The sequence below is a fragment of the Mauremys reevesii genome, linkage group 7, assembly GCF_016161935.1.
Source record: "Mauremys reevesii isolate NIE-2019 linkage group 7, ASM1616193v1, whole genome shotgun sequence".
Taxonomy (NCBI): Eukaryota; Metazoa; Chordata; order Testudines; family Geoemydidae; genus Mauremys; species Mauremys reevesii.
In genome coordinates, this window is record NC_052629.1 from 83,217,924 (window position 1) to 83,239,599 (window position 21,676).

Genomic DNA, 21,676 nt, shown 5'->3' on the forward strand with positions numbered 1-21,676 from the left:
ACCAAGTACCATTTTCAAGACCAGAATGAGTTTTATATTCATCTGATGCTCAAATTACTTGAACAATTAACCTTAAATCATTTTATTTTTTAACAAAGTTTAGTTTATTCCACACCTTTAAAAACAGTTTGTGTTCAGTGGCAATCACATTAAAAAAATTCTCAGTGAAATAACACTTGAAGTTGCCTTTGAAAAATATAGATTAAGATCATACACACACTGAGACAGTTCCAAGAAAGGGTTAAATATAAATGGTTTCATGCAAGAGAAAGTGCCTTTTATAAAGCTCCATATATCAGAGAATGAGATAAGAAACCAGTAGCAGCTCTTGATTATAATAAATTGGTGTGCAAGATTTGCGTGTGGCTGTCACCCAGATAAACTGTTCTTACAAACAAGAGACATCTATTTCTGTAGCTTGCAAAATATCAAACAGAAGACTAGCACTGGACTGGAAGAATGTAATTAAAAGGAATTACCTAGCAAAAAGGCTAGTTAATGTAGGTGTTTCTCTGCTCTTCATAGTGCGGCTGGACTGTTTCCCCAATAATATTTGAATCATATCTTCTTCAGGGATGCAGTTTGGTACAGTTGATCATTTCACCTGAAAATGTACTTTCCCCTGTGCTCCAGAGAAGCAAAGACTGCTCTGTAATACAAATCAGCTGAAAGAAACATTGCTGTCTCCAAGAGTTTCCTGAGAAAATGACAATAGTTTATAAAATCCATTTCACTTGGACTCGTAGATCTCAGAGTGTCTGCGGATCAAGCTGAACTTGCCAGTAGGATCCGGAATGTACCACTTCTCCCAGACATCAGCATAAGAAGCTGTTCTTCCCCAGGGTTTGAAATGCCCATTCCAATGGAGCAACTTGGCAGCTTTCACAAACTGAGGAGAATACCTTTTTCCAGTGCTAGAGCCTTGTATTGAAAGAGAAGCAATTTGCAACTGCACATTAGAGCATGAAATAAAGGCAGTAAAATCATTTTAGCATGCAAGATTTTAACTTTACAGTTATGAAATGCAGATGTAACAAGGGATGGCCTTAGTTTGAGGTATGGGGGACGGGATTGGCAAGTGAATCAGTCATTACAAGTTAAGACTCTTGGGTCCAGATTCTCAGGTACAGCTAAGCACTGCTTTGTGCCATTGCTCCTATTCTGGAGACGTTGTGGCCTTCCAGTGCACTTCAGAGCATTCTTAGGGCTGCACTACTTGTAATAAAAACTAAGGCTGTCAAGCCCTTAAAAAAATTAATTGCGTTAATAATAGAATACCATTTATTTAAATATTGTTGGATGTTTTCTACATTTTTGAATATATTGATTTCAATTATAATAGAATACAAAGTGGTACAGTGCTCATTTTATATTTTTTATCACAAGTATTTGCACTGTAACAAAAAAGGTATTTTTCAATTCACCTAATACTGTATAAGTACTGTAGTGCAATCTCTTTATCATGAAAGTTTAACTTACAAATGTAGAATTATGTACCAAAAACACTGCATTCAAAAATAAAACAATGTAAAATTTTAGAGCCTACAAGTCCACTCAGTCCTACTTCTTGTTCAGCCAATCGCGCAGACAAACATGTTTGTTTATATTTGCAGGAGATAATGCTGCCCACTTCTTGTTTGCATCACCTGAAATATATTTACGTGCCAGATCCACTAAAGATTCATACGTCCTTTCAGGCTTCAACCACCATTCCAGGGGACATGCGTCCATGCTGGAGATGGGTTCTGCTTAATAACAATCCAAAGGAATGCGGATCAACATGTTCGTTTTCATTATCTGAGTCAGAGGCCACCAGCAGAAAGTTGATTTTCTTTTTTTGGTGATTCGGGTTCTGTAGTTTCCACATCAGACTGTTGCTCTTTTAAGACTTCTAAAAGCATGCGCCACACCTCGTCCCTCTCAGATTTTGGAAAGCACGTCAGATTCTTAAACCTTGGGTCAAGTGCTGTAGCTATCTTTAGAAATCGCACATTGGCACCTTCTTTGCATTTTGTCAAATCTGCAGTGAAAGTGTTCTTAAAATGAACATGTGCTGGGTTATCATCCGAGAGTGCTATAACATGAAATATATGGCAGAATGCAGGTAAAACAGAGCATGAGACATACAATTCTCCTCCAAGGAGTTCGGTTACAAATTTAATTAACATTTTTTTTTGGTTAACGAGCGTCATCAGCATGGAAGCCTGTCCTCTGGAATGGTGGCCGAAGCATGAAGGGGCATACGAATGTTTAGCATATCTGGCACATAAATACCTTGCAATGCCAGCTACCATGCAAATGCCTGTTCTCACTTTCTGATGACATTGTAAATAAGAAGATGGGTGCATTATCTCCTGTAAATGTAAACAAACTTGTTTCTCTTAGCGATTCGCTGAACAAGAAGTAGGACTGAGTGGACTTGTAGGCGCTGAAGTTTTACATTGTTTTGTTTTTGAGTGCAGTTATGTAACAAAAAAAATCTACATTTGTGAGTTGCGCTTTCCTGACAACGATTGCACTACAGTACATGTATTAGGTGAATTGAAAAATACTATCTTATTTTTACAGTGTAAATATTTATAATAAAAATACTTTGATTTCAATTACAACACAGAATACTATATATATATATATATAGTATATATATATATATATATGAAAATGTAGAAAAACATCCAAAATATGTAAAATTTCAGTTGGCATTCTACTGTTTAACAGTGTGATTAAAATTGCAATTAATCACGATTAATTTTGTTTTAGTTAATCGCGTGAGTTAACTGTGATTAATCGACAGCCCTAATAAAAACCAAAGTATGCTCCACAGGCATTTGAGTTGAAATGGCAGATCTGTTCTTCCAAATATACTAAATGTGTTTAGAAAACTTGAAAGTAAGTTCAGCTTGTTTAAGGCCCCTGGCAGCTTAAAAAGCAGCAATCATTTGGTTCTGAAATGAGGCTGCAGCCTAGTCCAGGAGCTCTGAAAGTGGGGAGAACAGCGTAAAGCAGAAAAAGATGCATCCCGGGGGGTGGGGGGTGGGGAAGGTGTCAATTTGGTGCATTAACACAGCATTCAGCTATAGACCTAACAGAAGGCATGTGGGGAGGTAATAAGCATAGCAGGAGGGAATAATGTGTCAGGATTTCATTTCATACATACCAAGATGTCGGACGTTCCACATGGGATCAATATTAGAATGTTGCTTGTAAAATACAATTAGCAGTGGTGGTGTGGCAATGTTACCTGCCAGAGTTCTGCTGTATAAGTCCTCTCTAGAGGGGGAGATGAAGTTATTAGCTAAGGGTGCAGATACAGCTCTAGAATGGTTAATTTTCATATAACTACTTCACAGAGGAACATGCTGCATTCTGTCTAGCTAGCTACTTACGTAGACCCCCACTATCCTTCATTCCACAGTGAATCTTCATCACAGTAACCCCAACCCCTGACTTGTCTACCCCGATTTCTGTATACTTACACTACATTAAGTGTCATCCATTTCTCCAATTGCTTAGTGATGTTCTGTAGTTTCCATTCTGTTAGATTAGCAACAATGATCCCTGGATTGAAAGAGCAGGTGCTGGCTTTCATGGCGAGCTTCCGGATTGTTTGTTTCTTATAGTCTAAAAATCCAATATAATTGTACTGAAAACAGAACAAAAAGTGAATTTTAGTTTTAACTGCTCCCAAATAAAATGTCATTCAGAATTCTCCCTCCCCCGGGCTCCCTCACAGTTAAAAAAAAAAACCAGTGCCCCTTGTAGAGCAGAGGATTGTTGTGTGGATAAAATAATTTTCCCTTCCTTTAGTACAGGATAGAGCACATGGTTTAAGAGGCACGACAACAGGTAAAGCTTTCACTATAAAAGTTTTCTTATGCTTTCAGGAATGCTCACTCACCTTAATACCTAAAATCTAAGATGTCACCAATCTCACCACTAGTGCAAGCATATTATATGCACACACAAACTAAATCGTATCTATAGAATGTTAAGTTCTAGACTGCACGTTCTTCACAGCACCGTCTTACTCCCATTGTACAGCACAGTTGTAAATTCAAAGAGCTCTGCTTATGTCTCTACTTTTGAATGTGATCTCAACTTGGCTTTCAGTTGTGCCCACAAATATCTGAGTAACTAATTTGTGGGTACAGTCAGATACTTGACATCCAAGTGCCATGAAATTTATCAGCAAGTAAGTAGGAACAAACTCAGAGGCCAATTCTGAAAATGAGAGTCTGAAATATTGATATTATTTTATCTGAACTGTTCAGACCTGATTCCCTGCTCCACGGATGGCAAATTTATTAGAGGTTGAGTCACAGTCATCTGCAAATGCAGCTGCATGGCCAGGTTTCAGTGGTGTGTTGTGAAGTTCAAGGATATCATCTGAAAAATTCAAACCAAGTAGAGAATCAAAACAAATGTTGCTTAAGCTTTAGTTCATATGCTTTTTGTACACACTGTTCCAGTGTTGATACTAACACAATCTTACCCAACTCAAAACAGAGCTACATCTTTTTAAACAAGGAATAGGGCCAGGACAATTAAATGTTTAAAAATATATTCCTTTAAATACAGTACATGCCAGTTATACACAAGCTTACATTATGTGGAAGTATACCTCTAACTCCTGCATCTCAAATTCTACTCTGGCCAAATCACCCTGCTGATCACTAGGGGCCTAATCCAACTCCCACTAAATACAACAGGAGCTGACATCAAAACCAAGGTCTTTTGTTTGAAAAATGGATTTTACATTAGAAATCATACACAATATAAAAGCAGAGGTGGGCAAACTACAGTCGGCGGGCCACATCCGGCCCGCGGGACCCTCCTGCCCGGCCCCTGAGCTCCTGGCCTGGGAAGCTAGGCCCTGTGCCCTCCCCTGTTCCTCCCCTTCCCCAGCAGCCTCAGCTTGCTCCGCTGCCAGTGCAATGCTCTAGGCGGCAGGGCTTTGAGCTCCTGGGGCAGTGCAGCTGCAGAGCCACGGCCTGACCCAGTGCTCTGCTGCGCGGCTGGCTCCAGCCAGGCAGTGCGGCTGCCTGTCCTGGTGCTCATGCCGCCAGCCACCACTGCTCCGGGCAGGGAGGTAGGATAGAGGGCAGGGGAGTTCTGGGTGGTGGTCGGGGGCAGGGGTGTGGATAGCGTTCGGGGCGGTCAGAGGGTGGGGAACAGGGGGGTTTAATGGGAGCAGAAGTCTCCAGGGGGCAGTCAGGAAGGGAGGGGGGGTTGGATGGGGCGGCAGGGGGCAGTCAGGGGCAGGGGTTCCAGGGATGGTCAGGGAGAAAGGGTGGTTGGATGGGGCAGGGGTCCCGAGGGAGGCAGTCAGGAATGAGAGGAGGGGTTGGATGGGGTGGCGAAGGCTGACAGGGAACAGGGGGGGTTGGATGTGCCAGGAGTCCCGGGAGGGCCATCAGGGGGCAAGAAGCAGGAGGGCTGGGGCCGGGCACGCCTGGCTGTTTGCGGAGGCACAGCCTCTGCTAACCGGCCCTCCATACAATTTTTGAAACCCAGTGCAGCCCTCACACCAAAATGTTTGCCTGCCCCTGATATAAAAGGGGATGAAATGAAAAACAGAATCTGGAAAAAAAAAAAAAAGTCCCTTGTTTGTTGCTGCGGTCTTGTTAGGTAAAGAATTTTCTCCCTAGAACACTGCAAGATTCACTAGGGACTGAGAATTCTACAGTAGTTTTACTGCTAAAGTTGAAAGAACTTAGATTTTTATAATAAAATACTCCTTTTATGGTGTGGGAACGGAATGTGAGAAGCTGAGTTGTTTAGACTTTGAGGACGGGCTAATTAGGCTGTGAGCTGTGCCTGAGATGTTGGCCTTGGGCTGGCTCTTATCTGCAAGTGGGCAGTAAACAGGATAATAAATTAGAAAGTTGTACAGAATGACAATTACCCTATGAAGTAATAGCTGTGCTTGTGTGTATTTTATTAACCAATTAGCAATTGCTTGATTGCCTGGCTTTAATTGTATATAAGAGCATGCTGGAAAGAAATAAATGACTTTGCTTCCAATCACATTGATTGCTGGGCTCTGTCCGTGCCCGCCTGAGAGGCACTGCAACGCAACAAATGGTGACCCCGACGTGATTCGAATCGAATGATGATAGTGTCGGAGCCCTAGTGTCGGTGGCCTGTTCCAGGCGGAGGAGCTGCGGCGGGGAGTGCTGGAGAAGCCCCCGGGCGTCCGAAAAGAGAGGCGCACCTGAGCCCTGAGGAGAGCGGCTATAAGCCGCGGAGGAGAAGGGCGGCTATAAGCCGCGGCGGAGAAGGGCAGAGCAGCTAACATGGGAACCGCTGCATCAGCGGAAGAAAAAACGGTACATGAATATTTGATACGCATCGCGGAACGGCAGGGAGAGAAGCTCCCCTCTGATACGTTATCCCGCCTGCTGCGGTGGGGACAGAAAAGGGGACTTTTCGTTAAACCAAGTACAATTTTTGATAAAACTGTGTGGGAGTGGCTAGGCTCCGAACTTTGGAAGTCGGTGGCTCAGGGCGATAAGGAAGCCTTTTCCTTGAGCCCAGTATGGAATAAGACGAAGGAGATAGTTGAAACTCTCGCGGCCGAGACAGGAGTGCAGGCGGCCCTTTCTGAGCTCTGCCGCCCGACGCCCGAAATACCTTCTGTGTTGCCAGTTGGAGCCAGGGAGTTTTTCGGTGGCGAGGATACGGTGATACCTTTGGCTTCCGACCTGGATGATGTTGCCCCTGTTACGGCTCCCTCCAATGTGGCCCTCGGCCCCGACATGATTGATCCTGCTACGGTCCCGCTACCCCCCGATACGCCCGAGCCTATGGAGACAGCCTTGCCGTATGCACCCCCTCCAAAGCCATGCCGTGTCCACGAGACCTGGGGGTGTCACGAATGCGGGGAAGCAGAGGAGGCTCGGGTGGAACATGTGCCATCACAGGTATATCCCGATTTGACTACGTTTACTCAGTTTACCCGGTCTGATGCCTTTTATAAGGAGATGGAGCGCCAGGATCGACAGCTGCAGGATATTAACAACAGGTTGGATCAAATGCAAGGTCTTCCAGCTGGATCATCGCGGTCGCGTCTTTACGAGTGTTTTCATCCGACTCGCCCTTCCGCCCCGCCTGGCCCCGGGGACCCTCCAATTGGGGACCCTCTGGATCCAGTACGACGCTGGCATGGGGTTCTGAAGGAAGCCATCCTTGAAGGTTTAACACCCGAGGCCTTTCCGGTAATTACGCCAGACCCTCAACATCCTAACCATAGGCGATGGGTTCCTTTGGACTGGAAGTTGATCCGTGAAGCGCAGAAATCGATTATGGCTTATGGACTAGATAATCCGTATGTACAATCTATAATTGAACAGGTGTTTGTGGGACAAGCAATGTGTCCCTACGATGCAATTAAGCTAGCTGATATGCTTCTTACACCTACACAGAGATTGCTGTGGAAGGATGATTGGGCTAAGAGAGTTGACGTGGCTCTTGTCCGCAACTTGGATTTATCGGACGATGATGCTCGGCGCGTGGCCACTGTTGAAATGCTCCTGGGAACCGGCCGATTCGTTGACCCGCATTTGCAAGCCCGCCTCGATCCCCGGATCCTGCAGCAGTCGCAGGAACTGGCTTTGGCTGCCTTTAAAGCGGTGCCCCAGATGGGAAAGCCGAGCCCTCCCTACGCTAAAATTATGCAAGGCCCATCGGAACCTTACTCCACCTTTTTGGATCGCCTTCGCGAGGCTATTGATAGATCTCCTAATTTAACGCCGGAAGCCAGAGCCGCAGTGGGACTTGATCTTGCCACCCAGAATGCCAACTCTACCTGCCGCCGTATATTAGCCACTTTGCCCAAGACTGCGACCCTGATGGAAATGATCGAGGCATGTAATAAGGCCGCTATGTTTGAGGAAACGGATAAGGCAGCAATCCATGCTCAGGCACATGCCACTGCACTAGCCGTTGCATTACAACCTTTCATCGGGCGCAAGCGGGGGGCCACAAGACCAACCCGGCCGAGTGATCCCTGTTTTCTTTGTGGGAGACCCGGGCATATCCGGCGGGACTGCCCTGGGCAAAATGGGCAGCGGACAGGCCAAAATGGGCAGCGGGTCTCTGATGTGTCGCCTCAAGCCGCTACCGGCGCTTGTACACGATGTGACAAGTTTGGACACCGCGCTGTTGACTGTTGGTCGCGTCGAAAAAAGGATGGAACACCGCTGCCGGGAAACGGATTTCAGAGCGCCCCTCGGAGGAGCGCGACGACACAAGTGCCTCCAACCAGCAACCCGGCTGCCTGGAACGCCTCACCGGAGCAACCCGTGGCAGCGCCGGAGTGGACTTGGCCACAGCGACAGATGTAGTTTTAGAGACTGACGAGGTTCAAGTTCTTCCTTCCAACACCGATGGCCCATTAGGATTTGGATTGAGTGCCCTTTTGATCGGCCGCTCGTCAACATCAAAACAAGGTATTTTTGTTTTGCCTGGCCTTATTGATGCCGACCATACGGAGAATATTGGGATAATGGTACGCGCCCTTTGTCCCCCTGTAACTATAACTGCTGGTACGCGTCTTGCTCAGTTGATACCTTTCAAGGGATGTGTGCCCAGATCAACTTTGATTGACCGCGGATCTCGAGGGTTTGGATCCACCGGCCCTCCCCAAATTGCCTTTGCTATGGACATTACTTCGCGTAAGCCCATCCGAACTGTTCGGCTTCAGGGATCTGATGGGCGGCAGATCATTCATGAAGCTTTAACTGGGGATGCAATGCAGAGTGCGGTAACTGAGGCACCTGTGAAGACAGAGGTAGAAGATACTGTGTTTACCTTGGAATTAGAACACACTGAAGCGGTTGCAGCTGAGGCTCCCATGCAGAATGATGTAGAAGATGCGCCATCTAACCTAGTATTAGAATACCCAGGGGCAGTTGTAAATGGGGCCCCTCTACAGAGCGACATATGTCCTAAAGAACTGCCTGTGTGTGGAAAGGGAGACGAAGAGGAGCCTATGGAAGCAAAACAAACACTTCTACTGACTGCGACAAGTTCAAATGACAATCAGCAAGAGGAAACCAAGTTTGAGCTAATGACGGAAGTGGAAAAAGATTTGTTTGAATCTGGAAAATTGGAACTTGCAAGCGGTGATAAACTTTATTCAACTCCAGTGCAGCTGGAAGATATTGGCTCACCCATTCCTAGTATTGAAAGCTCTGAGGCTCAAAAAGCATCTGTGCCTGTTACAGCTGCAGCAATTGAAGAACAAATCATTGCAGAAATTGTAACATCTATGGAAACCTCAGCTGAAACTTTAAAGCCTTTAGAAGCAGTGCCTGAAAAACTATTTCCTGAACTAGTCCAAGATATTACCACTGCTCATTCGGGATTTGAGGCTGCAAACAGTAGGACTGAAGAAACTGCAACAGTGTCAGTATCAGAGATGACTGCTGCAATGGTGGATGGAATGACTGAGAAAGCAACAAGATGTACACAACCTGAGCCCCTGGAGGACAACTGCTTGTTAGCTGTGCCAGGATCCTTTTTGTTTGATCCTCCCTGAATGATTTAATTGATTGAGATAATTTTTGCTTTGCCTGAATGTATAGGATGATGTCCTGATAATTTCCCCCGTAGAAGTTGAACCACGACGGTGGTGGAAAAGACGAAAAAACACTCACATCATTGATATTGCCAATGTCTAGAAATTCCTGACTAAAAGGACATTGAGAACTGACCCTGGTAAAGAAACAAAGAATTGTACACTGGCAGGAAGAAATTTGGGACTCCTGCTGAGAAATGTGGTATTAATTGGATTTTGGGGTTTATTTTACAGGCTGCGCCCTGTGTTGTGGAATTTTTTTTTAGCATGTATTGCCCTCCCTAATTGGATTGTAAATGATATTAACCCCCCCCCCATTACTAACCCGTTTTTTAGAGCTTAATTGTTTTTTGTTTTCAGAGTTGAGACGACTCGGCCATAAGTTTGTTGGGTATTCTCGAAGGGGGGAGTTGTAGGTTACTAGGCATAAATCTAGGTAATTTGGGAGAATGGCTTTGAATTTATGTGACCCAAAGTACCTTTATGTAAAGTGCTTTTGTTAGCCTTTTTAAAATTTTTTGTAAATTTTGTGTTATGTGCTGATTATTGGTAGTTGTAATCTGGAAAATTGTTACTAGATGTAGCCTATATTGAAATAGATAGATTGAAAGTAGATGTTGTAATTAAAGTTATATTCTTGAGAATGTAGCCCCCACGGTGGGAAAGAACAGATAATTGTTCACAGAAGAGACCAGAAGGGTAGGGGCTAGTTAAGAAGTACACCCTCCTGGCTAAATTGATAGTGGAATAAGTTGGTGTTCATGTAAGGAACGGTTTAGCAAGAGGAAAAAAGGATCGGGCCCAGGCGGGTAGGCAACAGACAGAATCTGAAGAGGAAAAAAGGATCGGGCCCAGGCGGCAGGCAACAGACAACAAGCTTGGAAAACTGTTGATAACCTTGAGGGTGTAGTTGGTAGAAAAGGCAATTAACTACAAGCGAGTAATGTCAGGCACAGTAAAAGGTTACTTTTGTGGTGTTTTTGAAATGTTTGTAAATAAATTTAGGCGAAGAGATTAGTTTGCAATTGTTTGGTTATAAATAATTTTGTTGCATTAGCTGAAGAATGTATATAGTGCTATGTAATTCAGATTGTATTAGGTTTTATGGGCATATAAGTGGTGATTTTTTTTTTTTTTTTTAGTGTTTAAAAGCAGAAGTTAATGGTAAAATTTTAAGCTGTGATTAGCTTTGAATTTTAGAAGTAAGCTAGGAAGCAATTGTATTAATGGAAATGATTTAATTGATGAAGTAATTCCCCTGTTTTGCCTGAAATTAATAAGGGTATTTGTGTATTTTAAGTAATGATTGCTTGCCCAGTAGGGGTATATTTGTTTTTGTTTTTTAGCTATTATAGAGAATTGATGTTCGCTGTATAGTATTTAATGTACCATGCAGTTATTATTAGAGTTTAAATTTATGTTTGTGTTTTATGTTTTGTTTTGTGGTGTTTGTTTTTCTGGCCAGAATTATTGTTGTGTTGTTAAGATTTTTATGTGGTTTATGTTGTGTTTTCTCTAGGACACCTCCTCCCTCAGTGTCAGCTTGATCACCTGACACATGAGGGATGGATTGGTAATAGAAATTTGTCACAAGATGGTGTGCAATAGAGAAGGGGGGAACCCTGCAGAATTTATATCATTTGTTTTGTTTTGTTGTTTTATGTTTGTTTTGTTTGGTGTTGTTGGTGTTATATGTTGAGAATTGCATGGTTATAGGTGAGCCCTATAGCATAAGATATATTATTTGGTTTTGGTTTTGTTTTAATGCTAAGCATGCTGTGTATTTTGCTGCTTGCCTTTTGTATTTTTGCTATTTGTGTGGCCGCCGTTGCTGTTGTGTGGCACGCACATTGGCAGGACCCTCCTGGCCCCTTGGGCCACTTATGTTACCTGGAGGAGGGATGTATAGGTGAGAGCAGGACACTGCGGAAGATATTGTTACGGTTTAGTTAGGCAGCTGGTGTTTTTATTTGCCTTTTAGCTTTGGCTTGTGTAGATTGTAGTATTGATATTATGAGTTGGGAATGTTTTGCTAATGCCTTCACCCTTTTTCCTCCTTTTGATTTTGAAAAGAGGGGGGAGATGTGGGAACGGAATGTGAGAAGCTGAATTGTTTAGACTTTGAGGACGGGCTAATTAGGCTGTGAGCTGTGCCTGAGATGTTGGCCTTGGGCTGGCTCTTATCTGCAAGTGGGCAGTAAACAGGATAATAAATTAGAAAGTTGTACAGAATGACAATTACCTTATGAAGTAATAGCTGTGCTTGTGTGTATTTTATTAACCAATTAGCAATTGCTTGATTGCCTGGCTTTAATTGTATATAAGAGCATGCTGGAAAGAAAGAAATGACTTTGCTTCCAATCACATTGATTGCTGGGCTCTGTCCGTGCCCGCCTGAGAGGCACTGCAACGCAACATTATGGGAGACAGTAAGTAAAAATTAACATTAACATTGTCAAAAAAAGGTGTTAGGAGTTTTATTTTGCATACATAAAATATATTTTAGATGCTAAAATTACAGTAACATCAACACCATCTCAACAACTTGGTTAAACTAGACAAGGTACAAATATGAGAGCCAGCAATCTTTATGCTTCACCAGGGCAAAAACTGACCAAGTAGGGATAGGAAAAAGTTTCTTCTGAATGTATAGACTTACACAGATTAGATGCATTTACAGGGTTATTGTACCTTTACTTAGGGCAGATGCATTTGGCTAACATCTGAGACAGGACAGTGAACTATATCCATTCCACCAAGGCAATTCCTATTCACTTAGGAAGAAAATGTTCAGTACCTTGCACTATTACATCATCATCCATGTATATGGCCTTCTCTGCATGAGGAACGAACATAGGTAAGTAGAATCTTGCAAAGGTTAACTGTGAACACAAGCAAGCAAGAGAAATGAGAAAGTGACAGCGTAATGGGGAACTCTAACTGATATCCCAGGCACTAATTTTCTGGAAATGCCAGTACCCACGACAACATATGCAACAAAAGAAAAATAACCATCAAGGATGGGAGTTTTTTTGCCTTTTTAAAAAAAAAGCAGTTAAGAGCAGAATTTTCAAAAATACCTAAATGACTTAGGAGCACAAGCTCCATTGAAAGTCGGTGGAACTAAGTCACTTCGACCCAGATCTTCAGAGGTAGGAAGGCTTCTAACTTCCATTAATTTAGGAGCCTAAGTACCACTGTGGATCTGGGCATTAGGCTCTTTTGAATATCACAGCCTAAATGTTCATATGGCACTTTGGAAATATAAAGTGCTCCATATGGCCCTGCTTCTACAATGCAGTTAACTTGCCTGAGCACTTGCACAGAACTACTCTAACTCAGTGAAACTCCACACAAATGCAGGGATCAGTGCTAGCAGATCAGATTTCAGAACTGGGGTCTACGTGAGCTGTTTAAAAATATTTTGCTTATAATAGGAAAAATTAAGTTGGCGTATCGTATTTTTTGGAATAATCAGCTATGATTGAACGACTGACTCATATTAATCATGACTAGATGCAAAGGGTTAATAATGTAATCAATGGACATTTATATAATACTTGTTATCGTAAAAGATCCCATTATACCAAGGAATTATATTTCTCACTAATGAAATGTAGCAATCTTTGGGTTCCCATAGTTGCAGAGCACACCAGCATTTTGCAATAGTTTAGGATAGGAAGGGAATGACTCCTAATCCAAATGAAAATGTAGGTGGATTTTAGGGAACCAGAATGTAGTTATCCAAATTGGAAAATGAACAGGACTTTGGAGTTAATACTTCTATTCTTGTGAAAAGAGCTCTGGGATATCTAATAACCACAAATTATCTGAAGGGATAGCATGTCCAACTGCAGAGCATCCCCTGCTGGTATATTGGTTTAGTACAGAATCAGAAGAGTGCCATATATTTAATTACCACAGTCACTACCTAGCGTTAATCTCTATGGGGTCGGTTGTACCTGCCTCATTATTTCTAAACTGAATATACAATTAAGTTTGGACAAAAAGCAAACTTTTACATCTATGAAAATATAGGTTTAAAAACAAACACACAGAGAATAAAGCTATAAAATACTAGCTATAAATCACAGATGTGTCCAGACATAACTAATACGTCTGCCTACATCATTTATCAACATATGTTACCACTGATTCATATTTACAACAAATAATCAGCATCATACTCACTGGTTTTATGGAGTCTGCCTGTTCGGACTTAACTTTCACTTTCCCTTCCAAAATACGAGGGTCAAAATCCAAAATTCGGTATTTCACCTTTTTCAGAGCAGTTTTACTCAGCCACGCCCTGCCCAGGGAAGAGAGGAAGAGGAGTCGCACATTTACAAAAAAGAATAAGCATGGTTAAATGAGAAATGAGATCAAATTAAACCAGAAATAAAGAGGAGATCATCCAAATGATAATGACACAAATAAGTGTTGGTCTGGTTACTCTAGCTTGGTTTCAAGTATCAGAGGTGTAGCCGTGTTAGTCTGAATCTGTAAAAGCAGCAAAGAGTCTTGTGGCACCTTATAGACTAACAGACGTTTTGGAGCATGAGCTTTCGTGGGTGAATGCCCACTTCGTCGGATGCATGCTTGGTTGTTTTCCCTAGCTATAAAATGTGCATGTAGTATATAATCTGTTTGACTTCAGTACAGTGCTGTATGGATACAGAGGTCTGCCTATATAGAGCTCACTGCAGGACTGTGGCCCTATGTGCTGGCTAATGGAATTTTCTGAGATTTACTTTTCAAGTCATTATAGTATTTGGCATCAGAAACTCACGCTCCCATTACAAAAAGCATTACTCAAGATAATCAGTGTTAACTTTGACCTTCCAGTTAATTGGAGAAGGGGAAGGCAGAAAAGGGTCAAATACCAACCTAAAAATTTGGACACTTCACTGCTAGGGCTCATCTTTCTATGATGGAATCTGTCTTCTATTAAAAAAAATAATTTCCTCTATCTCATGTTTAACCTGTTTTCTTTAAGCATGCACAACAGCAGAGTGGGAAATCATTCCTCTGCCACATTTATGGAAGCAAATTTCTTACAGTTCTTTTTTTAATGCTGTAAATTGAAATCTCTTACTAAATATCCCACCATTTGTGGCAGTTTTTTTGTGTGCAGCTGAAAGTCAAACAAGTAAAAGAATGGATCATGGGCCTCATTCTGAGACATCAATGGGAGATAAGGGCACTCAGGACTTCAGAGAATTGGGCCCTAAAATGAATATTAGTCATTGTGGGGAACAAGACAAACATGGGAAGAACCTGAATCCTTGGAAACTCTGGATTTTCTTGGCTCACTGGTTTTGACAGGTCCTCAGTGTTTACTTGTTGTAGTACATTTTTTAAAAGTTAGGAAACCAGGAACACAGAAATCAAGCAAAGCAGAGCTACTCCACACAGACTGCAGTTTACACCTGGAATGTTACCAGGGAGGGCGACAGTAGCAAACAGAATATACAGTTTCAAGAGGCACCTACAGCTGCCTGAAAAAGAAATGATCACAAGGTCTGGTAATAAAGCAAACAGGTAGGATTACAATTAGTTTTCAAAGGTCTCGATTGTTGGACCAGATGGTGTTTTCCTCTTCTGAAAGTTAATCCTGTCTGACATTAATGCAACGAGCTGAATCTGGAAAGCACAGTTTACCTCAAATGGTCCACTGTATCATTTAGAGTGACAATATGGAACACCACGTTGGATTTAGTGTTATGGTAAATGCTGTTCATGGCTGCAATTACACCTCCAAGCCTGTCATCCGATGCTGTAATGACCACAGGAATTTCCTGATCATTGCTTTCGTCAGTCAGCCTTTGAGGAGCCTCGGGTATGAAATCTATAGGCTGGAGTCCTAATGGACTTGAATCTGCAGGACAAGAGAATAGAATTATATATATTTGTTCTACAAATAAAAAATTATTAGTGTTTGAAAATTCTTAACACCTCCAGTTATTTCTATTTCTACTGTTCTTAAAGACCCCAAGCAGGGATCAAAACTATTACAAGTTTTTAAAGCTAGGTTTTGTACAAACTTGTAATAGTAAAGACAATCCAAGCCCTGAACTTGTCATCTATATTAATCACAACACATGAAAATTACAATAATATTATACAGACATATAAGTTTCAACTCCCCAATGAGCCAGCATGGCAGGGTACACAGGAACATCAGAGCTTAGATTAAATTCCTTCCTTCATTCTTTAATTTCAAGGCTTTGGTAACACAGAGAGCTAAAGTGGGTCTTAGATACAATGAGCTGCACTCTCAGCTCAGCGCATAGTCTCCCTCGCTTCTACCCTTCCCAGCACCATCCTCTCTTCCAACTCTCTAATTCCTCTGAGATGGAAACACCATATTAATGCTGCTATGGTGTGATCTACTCCCCAAGCTGACACAGTGTCTCACAGGAGTCCTAGATATCTAAAATGACCTAAACTGAACCTACAACTATTTATACCTGCAATGTGCAGATACAAAAATGGATGTTGGTATTTTAAATTAGCCAACTGACCAGATCTAGGAATATGGTAAATTCTCCATCAATTGGAGTCTTTATATCAAAACTGGATATTTTTTAAATTATTGGACACCATGCAGGAATCACTGGATTAAATTCTATGCCCTTTGTCAGGCAGAGTGTCAGACTTGATGGTCATAATGGCCCCTTCTGGCCTTAAAATCTATGAATGTCTGACTTGAGATACATAGCAGTACTACTGCACCATCAAAGCTGTCATTTTTCATTTAAATGTAGCTGCAGCACAAACTGCTGGATTTCATCTGTATTTGCATACTCATGACCCCATTACAATGAAGTCTACAGCAGACACACTCATCAGGACCAACTTTCTCTTAGTTCTGAGGAAGTTAGTAAAAATCTAACATTAATGGAGTACAGACATAAAATTTAGACAAAAAGACAGGAAATCTATGCATTCAAAATACACTTCATTATAGAAGGGATCTATTGTTATTATATTGCAGAAACCATTTTAGTATGGCAGAGGTTTGTTTTGGATTAGGTATGCATTGTGCTACTGATCTGAAAAGAAAACTCAATAATATATAAAAAAAAGCAACTGTACCTGCTACATCTCGTTTCAAAAAGTCACTGAGACCTAGAAGGTTATGATGCAGAACTAATAAAAATATAACAATAGCAAGTACAAGGATGGCAATGTTCACTGAAACAAAGAAAAAGAGAAAGGTAATTAGGATAATCTCACAGGTCAGGAAAAGCTAACAGCATGAAAATTCTTTATTTGTCTGCTTGTTTTAAATATGTACCTTTTCTGAATGTCATTTTTCCCTTGTGTCTTTGTTTATAAGTGAAGCCTCTTTACAAACCTGTAAGAGGAAAACATACAACAGTTACATTCCACTGCCTGCACATGCATTAATCACGATTTTAAAAATTAATCATTATTAATCACAGTTTTAATTGCATTGTTAAACAATAGAATACCAATTGAAATGTATTAAATATTTTTGGATGTTTTTCTACATTTTCAAATATATTTATTTCAATTACAACACAGAATACAAAGTGTACAGTGCTAACTTTATTATTTTTATTACAAATATTTCCACTGTAAAAGATAAATAATATTTTTCAATTCACCTCAGACAATCTCTTTATCATGAAAGTGCAACTTACAAATGCAGATTTTTTTTGTTATGTGACTGCACTCAAAAACAAAACAATGTAAAACTTTAGAGTTTATACGTCCACTCAGTCCTACTTCTTGTTCAGCCCATCACCAAGACAAACAAGTTTGTTTACATTTACAGGAGATAATGCTGCCCGCTTCTTATTTACGTCACCAGAAAGTGAGAACAGGCGTTTGCATGGGACTTTTGTAGCTGGCATTGCAAGGTATTTACATGCCAGATATGCTAAACATTCGTATGCCCCTTCATGCTTCGGCCACCATTCCAGAGGACATACTTCCATGCTGATACCACGCATTTAAAAAATAATGCATTAATTAAATTTGTGACTGAACTCCTTGGGGGAGGATTATATATCTCCAGCTCTATATTACCTGAATTCTACCATATATTTCATGTTATAGTAGTCTCAGATGATGACTCAGCACGTTGTTCATTTTAAGAACACTTTCGCTGCAGATTTGACAAAATGCAAAGAAGGTACCAATGTGAGATTTCTAAAGCACTCGATCCAAGGTTTAAGAATCTGAAGTGCCTTCCAAAATTTGAGAGGGTGTTGTCCTGGATTTGAGGGATGTGTATACCCCAGAATGTGATGCAGTTATTTGCAACCATAGAACAACATGTAGTTAAGGGTTAATTTGGAGACAGGCTTTCAGAAGCAATGTCATATCTAGCTGGCAGTTTCTGCTAATCAGAATGGGAGGAGGGGACAAACAAGTAAACAACTGAGACTGAAAACCTTGTTGGTTGGAAAACCTTGAGTCTGGGCGCCTCTGATATTAGAAGTTTATTGAAAGTAAGAAAAGTGATGCTATAGTAGAGGTCATTGTGACCTATGTGTTTTGTAGAAGTTAGTTATAAAAGATTAGCTAATACAGTACTTTGGAGCAGTTCTCTGAAATCATCTTGAGAGACATTTTTCCTGATACCTTTTCTCCCAGGTGGATGAGCAACTGGCCACTATGAACCTGCTGTTAATTACTCAATACTGTTCCAGATGTTAGGTAAATATCTGGGATGTTTTCAACTTATTGCTTATGTTTGTGTGTGCTTAAATCTAATAAACTTCAGTGTTAGACAAGAGCATGCTTACTTGCATGAATCTTATCAGACAGAATTGCTATGTTCCTGTTGCTTTATTCCTTACACCACCTGGAGTGAAACAGTTAAGTTGCCCCTGTTGGGGGTTCTGAAAACCTTGGGTAACAAGAGATGAGGTGTGGAGCATGCTTTCAGAAGTCTTAAAAGAGCAACACTCCACTGCAAAAAGTACAGAATCCGAACCACCAAAAAAGAAAATAAACCTTCTGCTGGTGGCACCTGACTCAGATTATTAAAATGAACATGCATCAGTCTGCACTGCTTTGGGTTATTATCGAGCAGAACCAGTCATCAGCAAGAATAACACCGACAGATCCCGGTTGTTGGTGGGCAGGATTGAACCGGGGACATCTGGAGCTTAGTGCATGAACCTCTATCGCATGAGCTAAAAGCCAAATGGCTCTAGCTAAAGTTGTAGAGTAGACTTATTAATTGCTCTCTAAGTGGTCTCAGTGCCACTAGATGGACAGAACACCATCCCCAGAAGGTGTGTGCGTTACACATGTCCTCTGGAATGGTGGATGAAGCATGAAGGGACATATGAATCTTTAGCACATCTGGCATGTAAATATCTTGCGACGCCGGCTGCAACAGTGCCATGCAAACACCTGTTCTCACTTTCAGGTGACATGGTGAACAAGAAGCAGGCAGCATTATCTCCTGCAAATGTAAACAAACTTGTCTGTTTGAACGACTGGCTGAACAAGAAATAGAACTGACTTGTAGGCTCTAAAGTTTTACATTGTTTTATTTTTGAATGCAGTTATTTTTTTTACAAAATTCTACATTTGTAAGTACAACTTTCATGATAAAGAGATTGCACTACAGTATTTGTATTAGGTGAATTGAAAAATACTATTTCTTTTGTTTTTTTTACAGTGCAAATATTTGTAATAAAAATAAATATAAACTGAGCACTGTACACTTTGTATTCTGTGTTGTAATTGAAATCAATATATTTGAAAATGTAGAAAACATCCAAAAATATTTAAATAAATGGTATTCTATTATTGTTTAACAATGCAATTAATCGTGATTAATTTTTTTAATCGCTTAGCAGTCCTACTATGAAATATGCTTTATTGAAGTCTTTTTAAGTGATTAAAAACAAAGCAGTATTAGATGAAAACAAAGACATGCCTCATTTATTAGTATACAAAGTCAGAAAAGTAAACTCACTCTGAACAGTTTCCAGAGCAGTAATAAAATGCAGTTTATTGTCTTCCTACACAAAAAACAGAAAAATTGTTTATTCATTGCTCAAAGTCTCTCTCCACACATAGAGATGCAATATATGGGCCTGATTTTATAAACACTTGCTCAAATACATACTTTCATTGAGGTCATGGGGACTTCTCATGTAAACAAGGATTGGGCCCTACAATAATTACAGACAGAAAAAGAGTCATTGTGTGTATAATTATTACACAAATGTACATGTTTTTCTATGTCCTTTAATAGAACCAGAAATGGTTTCGATTAAACTACTGTGTATTTACTTTTTCTGAAAATACTTTCAGCGAGGACATATCCCCCCCGATTCACAAATACTGATGCATGTTCTTTTCTTTACATATAAGTAGCCCCATTCAAGTCAATGGAACTGCTCACAAGCATAAAGTTAAGCACATGCATTAGGTGTTTTCAGGATAAGACATAAGTGTATAACCAAGGGCTACGCAGATGCTAAAAAAGGTAAGCATTGTGATCTTTTTTTCCTCTTTACATATTAAGCAAATAGCAAGAGTTTATCACAAATAAACAAGTTTACCCTCAGACTTAATGATACAACTACAACCTTTGGTGGAATCTCATTTGTGCTAAACTATCTTGTGAGTAGTACAGAAGTAGTTGTATTGAACATCAGATTTGCAGTCCCTATATATATCTTGATTATCTGTAGTTGTCACACTCTCTGAAACTGAAGACCCCCTTTTCTGTTTTTAGGAGGGAAAAGGAAAAATTAGAAAGCTCTCTGTCAAATGCTTACATCTTTTACAAAAAGAACTAAAAAAAAGTGTTGACGCTTCAGGAACCCTCCCTGACCACCAAAATAATTTCAGATGTGACACATGTATGGTGCAGAGATTTCCTAATGATTCATCTGCTGCAGAACTGCACAGTTTAACACAGGGGTTTTTAAACTGGGGAATCAGAACCCCTCAGGGGGTCACAAGGTTATTATGGGGAGGGGTCACAAGCTGTCAGCCTCCACCCCAAACTCCACTTTGCCTCCAGCATTTATAATGGTGTTAAATATGTAAAAAAAATTTTTTTAATTTATAAGGGGGCGGAGGGTCACACACAGAGGCTTGCTATGTGAGAGGGATCACTGGTACAAAAGTTTGAGAATCACTGTTTTAACTGGCTCTAAAGGACCATTGCCCAGTGAACAAATTTAACGTTCTTGCATCAACATGGTAGGTCCCACACAATTTAACTTCATAGGTAATATCCCCACGAAGGCAGAAACAGCCCGGCTGGAACGCAGCTATGTGCCCAACCTTGCAGACCTCATGCGGGTAACATTTATATTTCAGACAAGGCACTCGACGTTTTCAGTCGTCTGCACCATACTGTGGGGCAGATCATGTGCCAAGGCCGGGGTACTGCCAGGACTGCTTTGACCAGGGCTGCGCTTTCTCTGCTGCCTGCCCAGCAGCACTGCTCGCCCCTTGCCCCTCGCAGCGATTGGTGCAGGGCTTAATTTGTAATGAAAAGGGCGCCTGGGCTCAAGCAATTTTTTTCCATTCATACCTGATGCAGCACGCCCGGGGTGCCGGGGCTCCGAACCGCCGAGCCCCAGGGCTCCGAACCGCCGAGCCCCAGGGGTGGCGGGGCTCCGAACCGCCGAGCCCCAAGCACTGGATCGGTGCCCCTGCCCTGGGGGGAGGGGGCGGGCGAGACAGCCGCGGTGCTGAGAAGACGCCTCCCTTACCTGCGTACCCAGGGAGCCGGGCTCCTCGCGCTCGCGCTCGCGCTCCCGCTCCCCGCCACCAGGCAGCCCAGAGCCAAGTGCCAGCTCAACACAACACAGCGCTAGCCGCAGCAGCAGGCGGCTGTCAGCGGTTGTCCGGGCCTCGGGTATCCACCGCGCCGCCTGATTACACAACAGGAACTGTGCGCCCCAATATTATTTAGGAAGGCACGTTAGACCTAGCACATCACAGAGCTACCCTCAAACCCGAGCTTGAAGCGAAGGGAAACAGCCCAGCCGGCGCACGTTCTGTCCGGCAGTGTGTTAGGCACACCTCTGCGCTGAGGACCCCGCACCCGAGGTCCTGGAGCGCTGTTAACTGTTGCCATGG

The 21,676-nt window shown here is 41.8% G+C and overlaps 1 protein-coding gene across 6 annotated transcripts; it reads right to left on the reverse strand.

Moving 5' to 3' along the window:
• Positions 1-84: 84 nt before the first annotated feature.
• On the reverse strand, positions 85-21,537 carry GLT8D1 (glycosyltransferase 8 domain containing 1). 6 transcript variants are annotated; one of them, XM_039482363.1, is made up of 12 exons: positions 21,307-21,537; positions 19,701-19,746; positions 19,548-19,593; positions 16,881-16,940; positions 16,679-16,777; positions 15,242-15,458; positions 13,772-13,889; positions 12,378-12,462; positions 4,274-4,386; positions 3,477-3,643; positions 3,158-3,270; positions 86-921 (listed from the first exon to the last, which is right to left on the reverse strand). In XM_039482363.1, exons 4-12 carry the CDS (start codon positions 16,894-16,896, stop codon positions 731-733), a joined length of 1,119 nt encoding a protein of 372 aa, XP_039338297.1. In that variant the 5' UTR covers positions 16,897-16,940; positions 19,548-19,593; positions 19,701-19,746; positions 21,307-21,537; the 3' UTR covers positions 86-730. The 6 variants fall into 6 exon arrangements, with proteins under 6 accessions (XP_039338300.1, XP_039338299.1, XP_039338303.1 ...); XM_039482364.1 differs by lacking the exon at positions 21,307-21,537 and adding an exon at positions 21,126-21,262; XM_039482366.1 differs by lacking the exon at positions 19,701-19,746 and having other exon boundaries at positions 85-921.
• Between the last annotated feature and the right edge of the window lie 139 nt (positions 21,538-21,676).

Bases quoted from the DNA above. Each gene is read 5' to 3' on its own strand.
- GLT8D1 (XM_039482369.1), bottom strand. The intron at 4,387-12,377 runs GTACTGAACATT...TGAATTTTTCAG, and splicing joins TGATGATGTAATAGTGCAAG to ATGATATCCTTGAACTTCAC. The intron at 3,271-3,476 runs GTAAGTATACAG...CTCCCCCTCTAG, and splicing joins TGGATGACACTTAATGTAGT to AGAGGACTTATACAGCAGAA.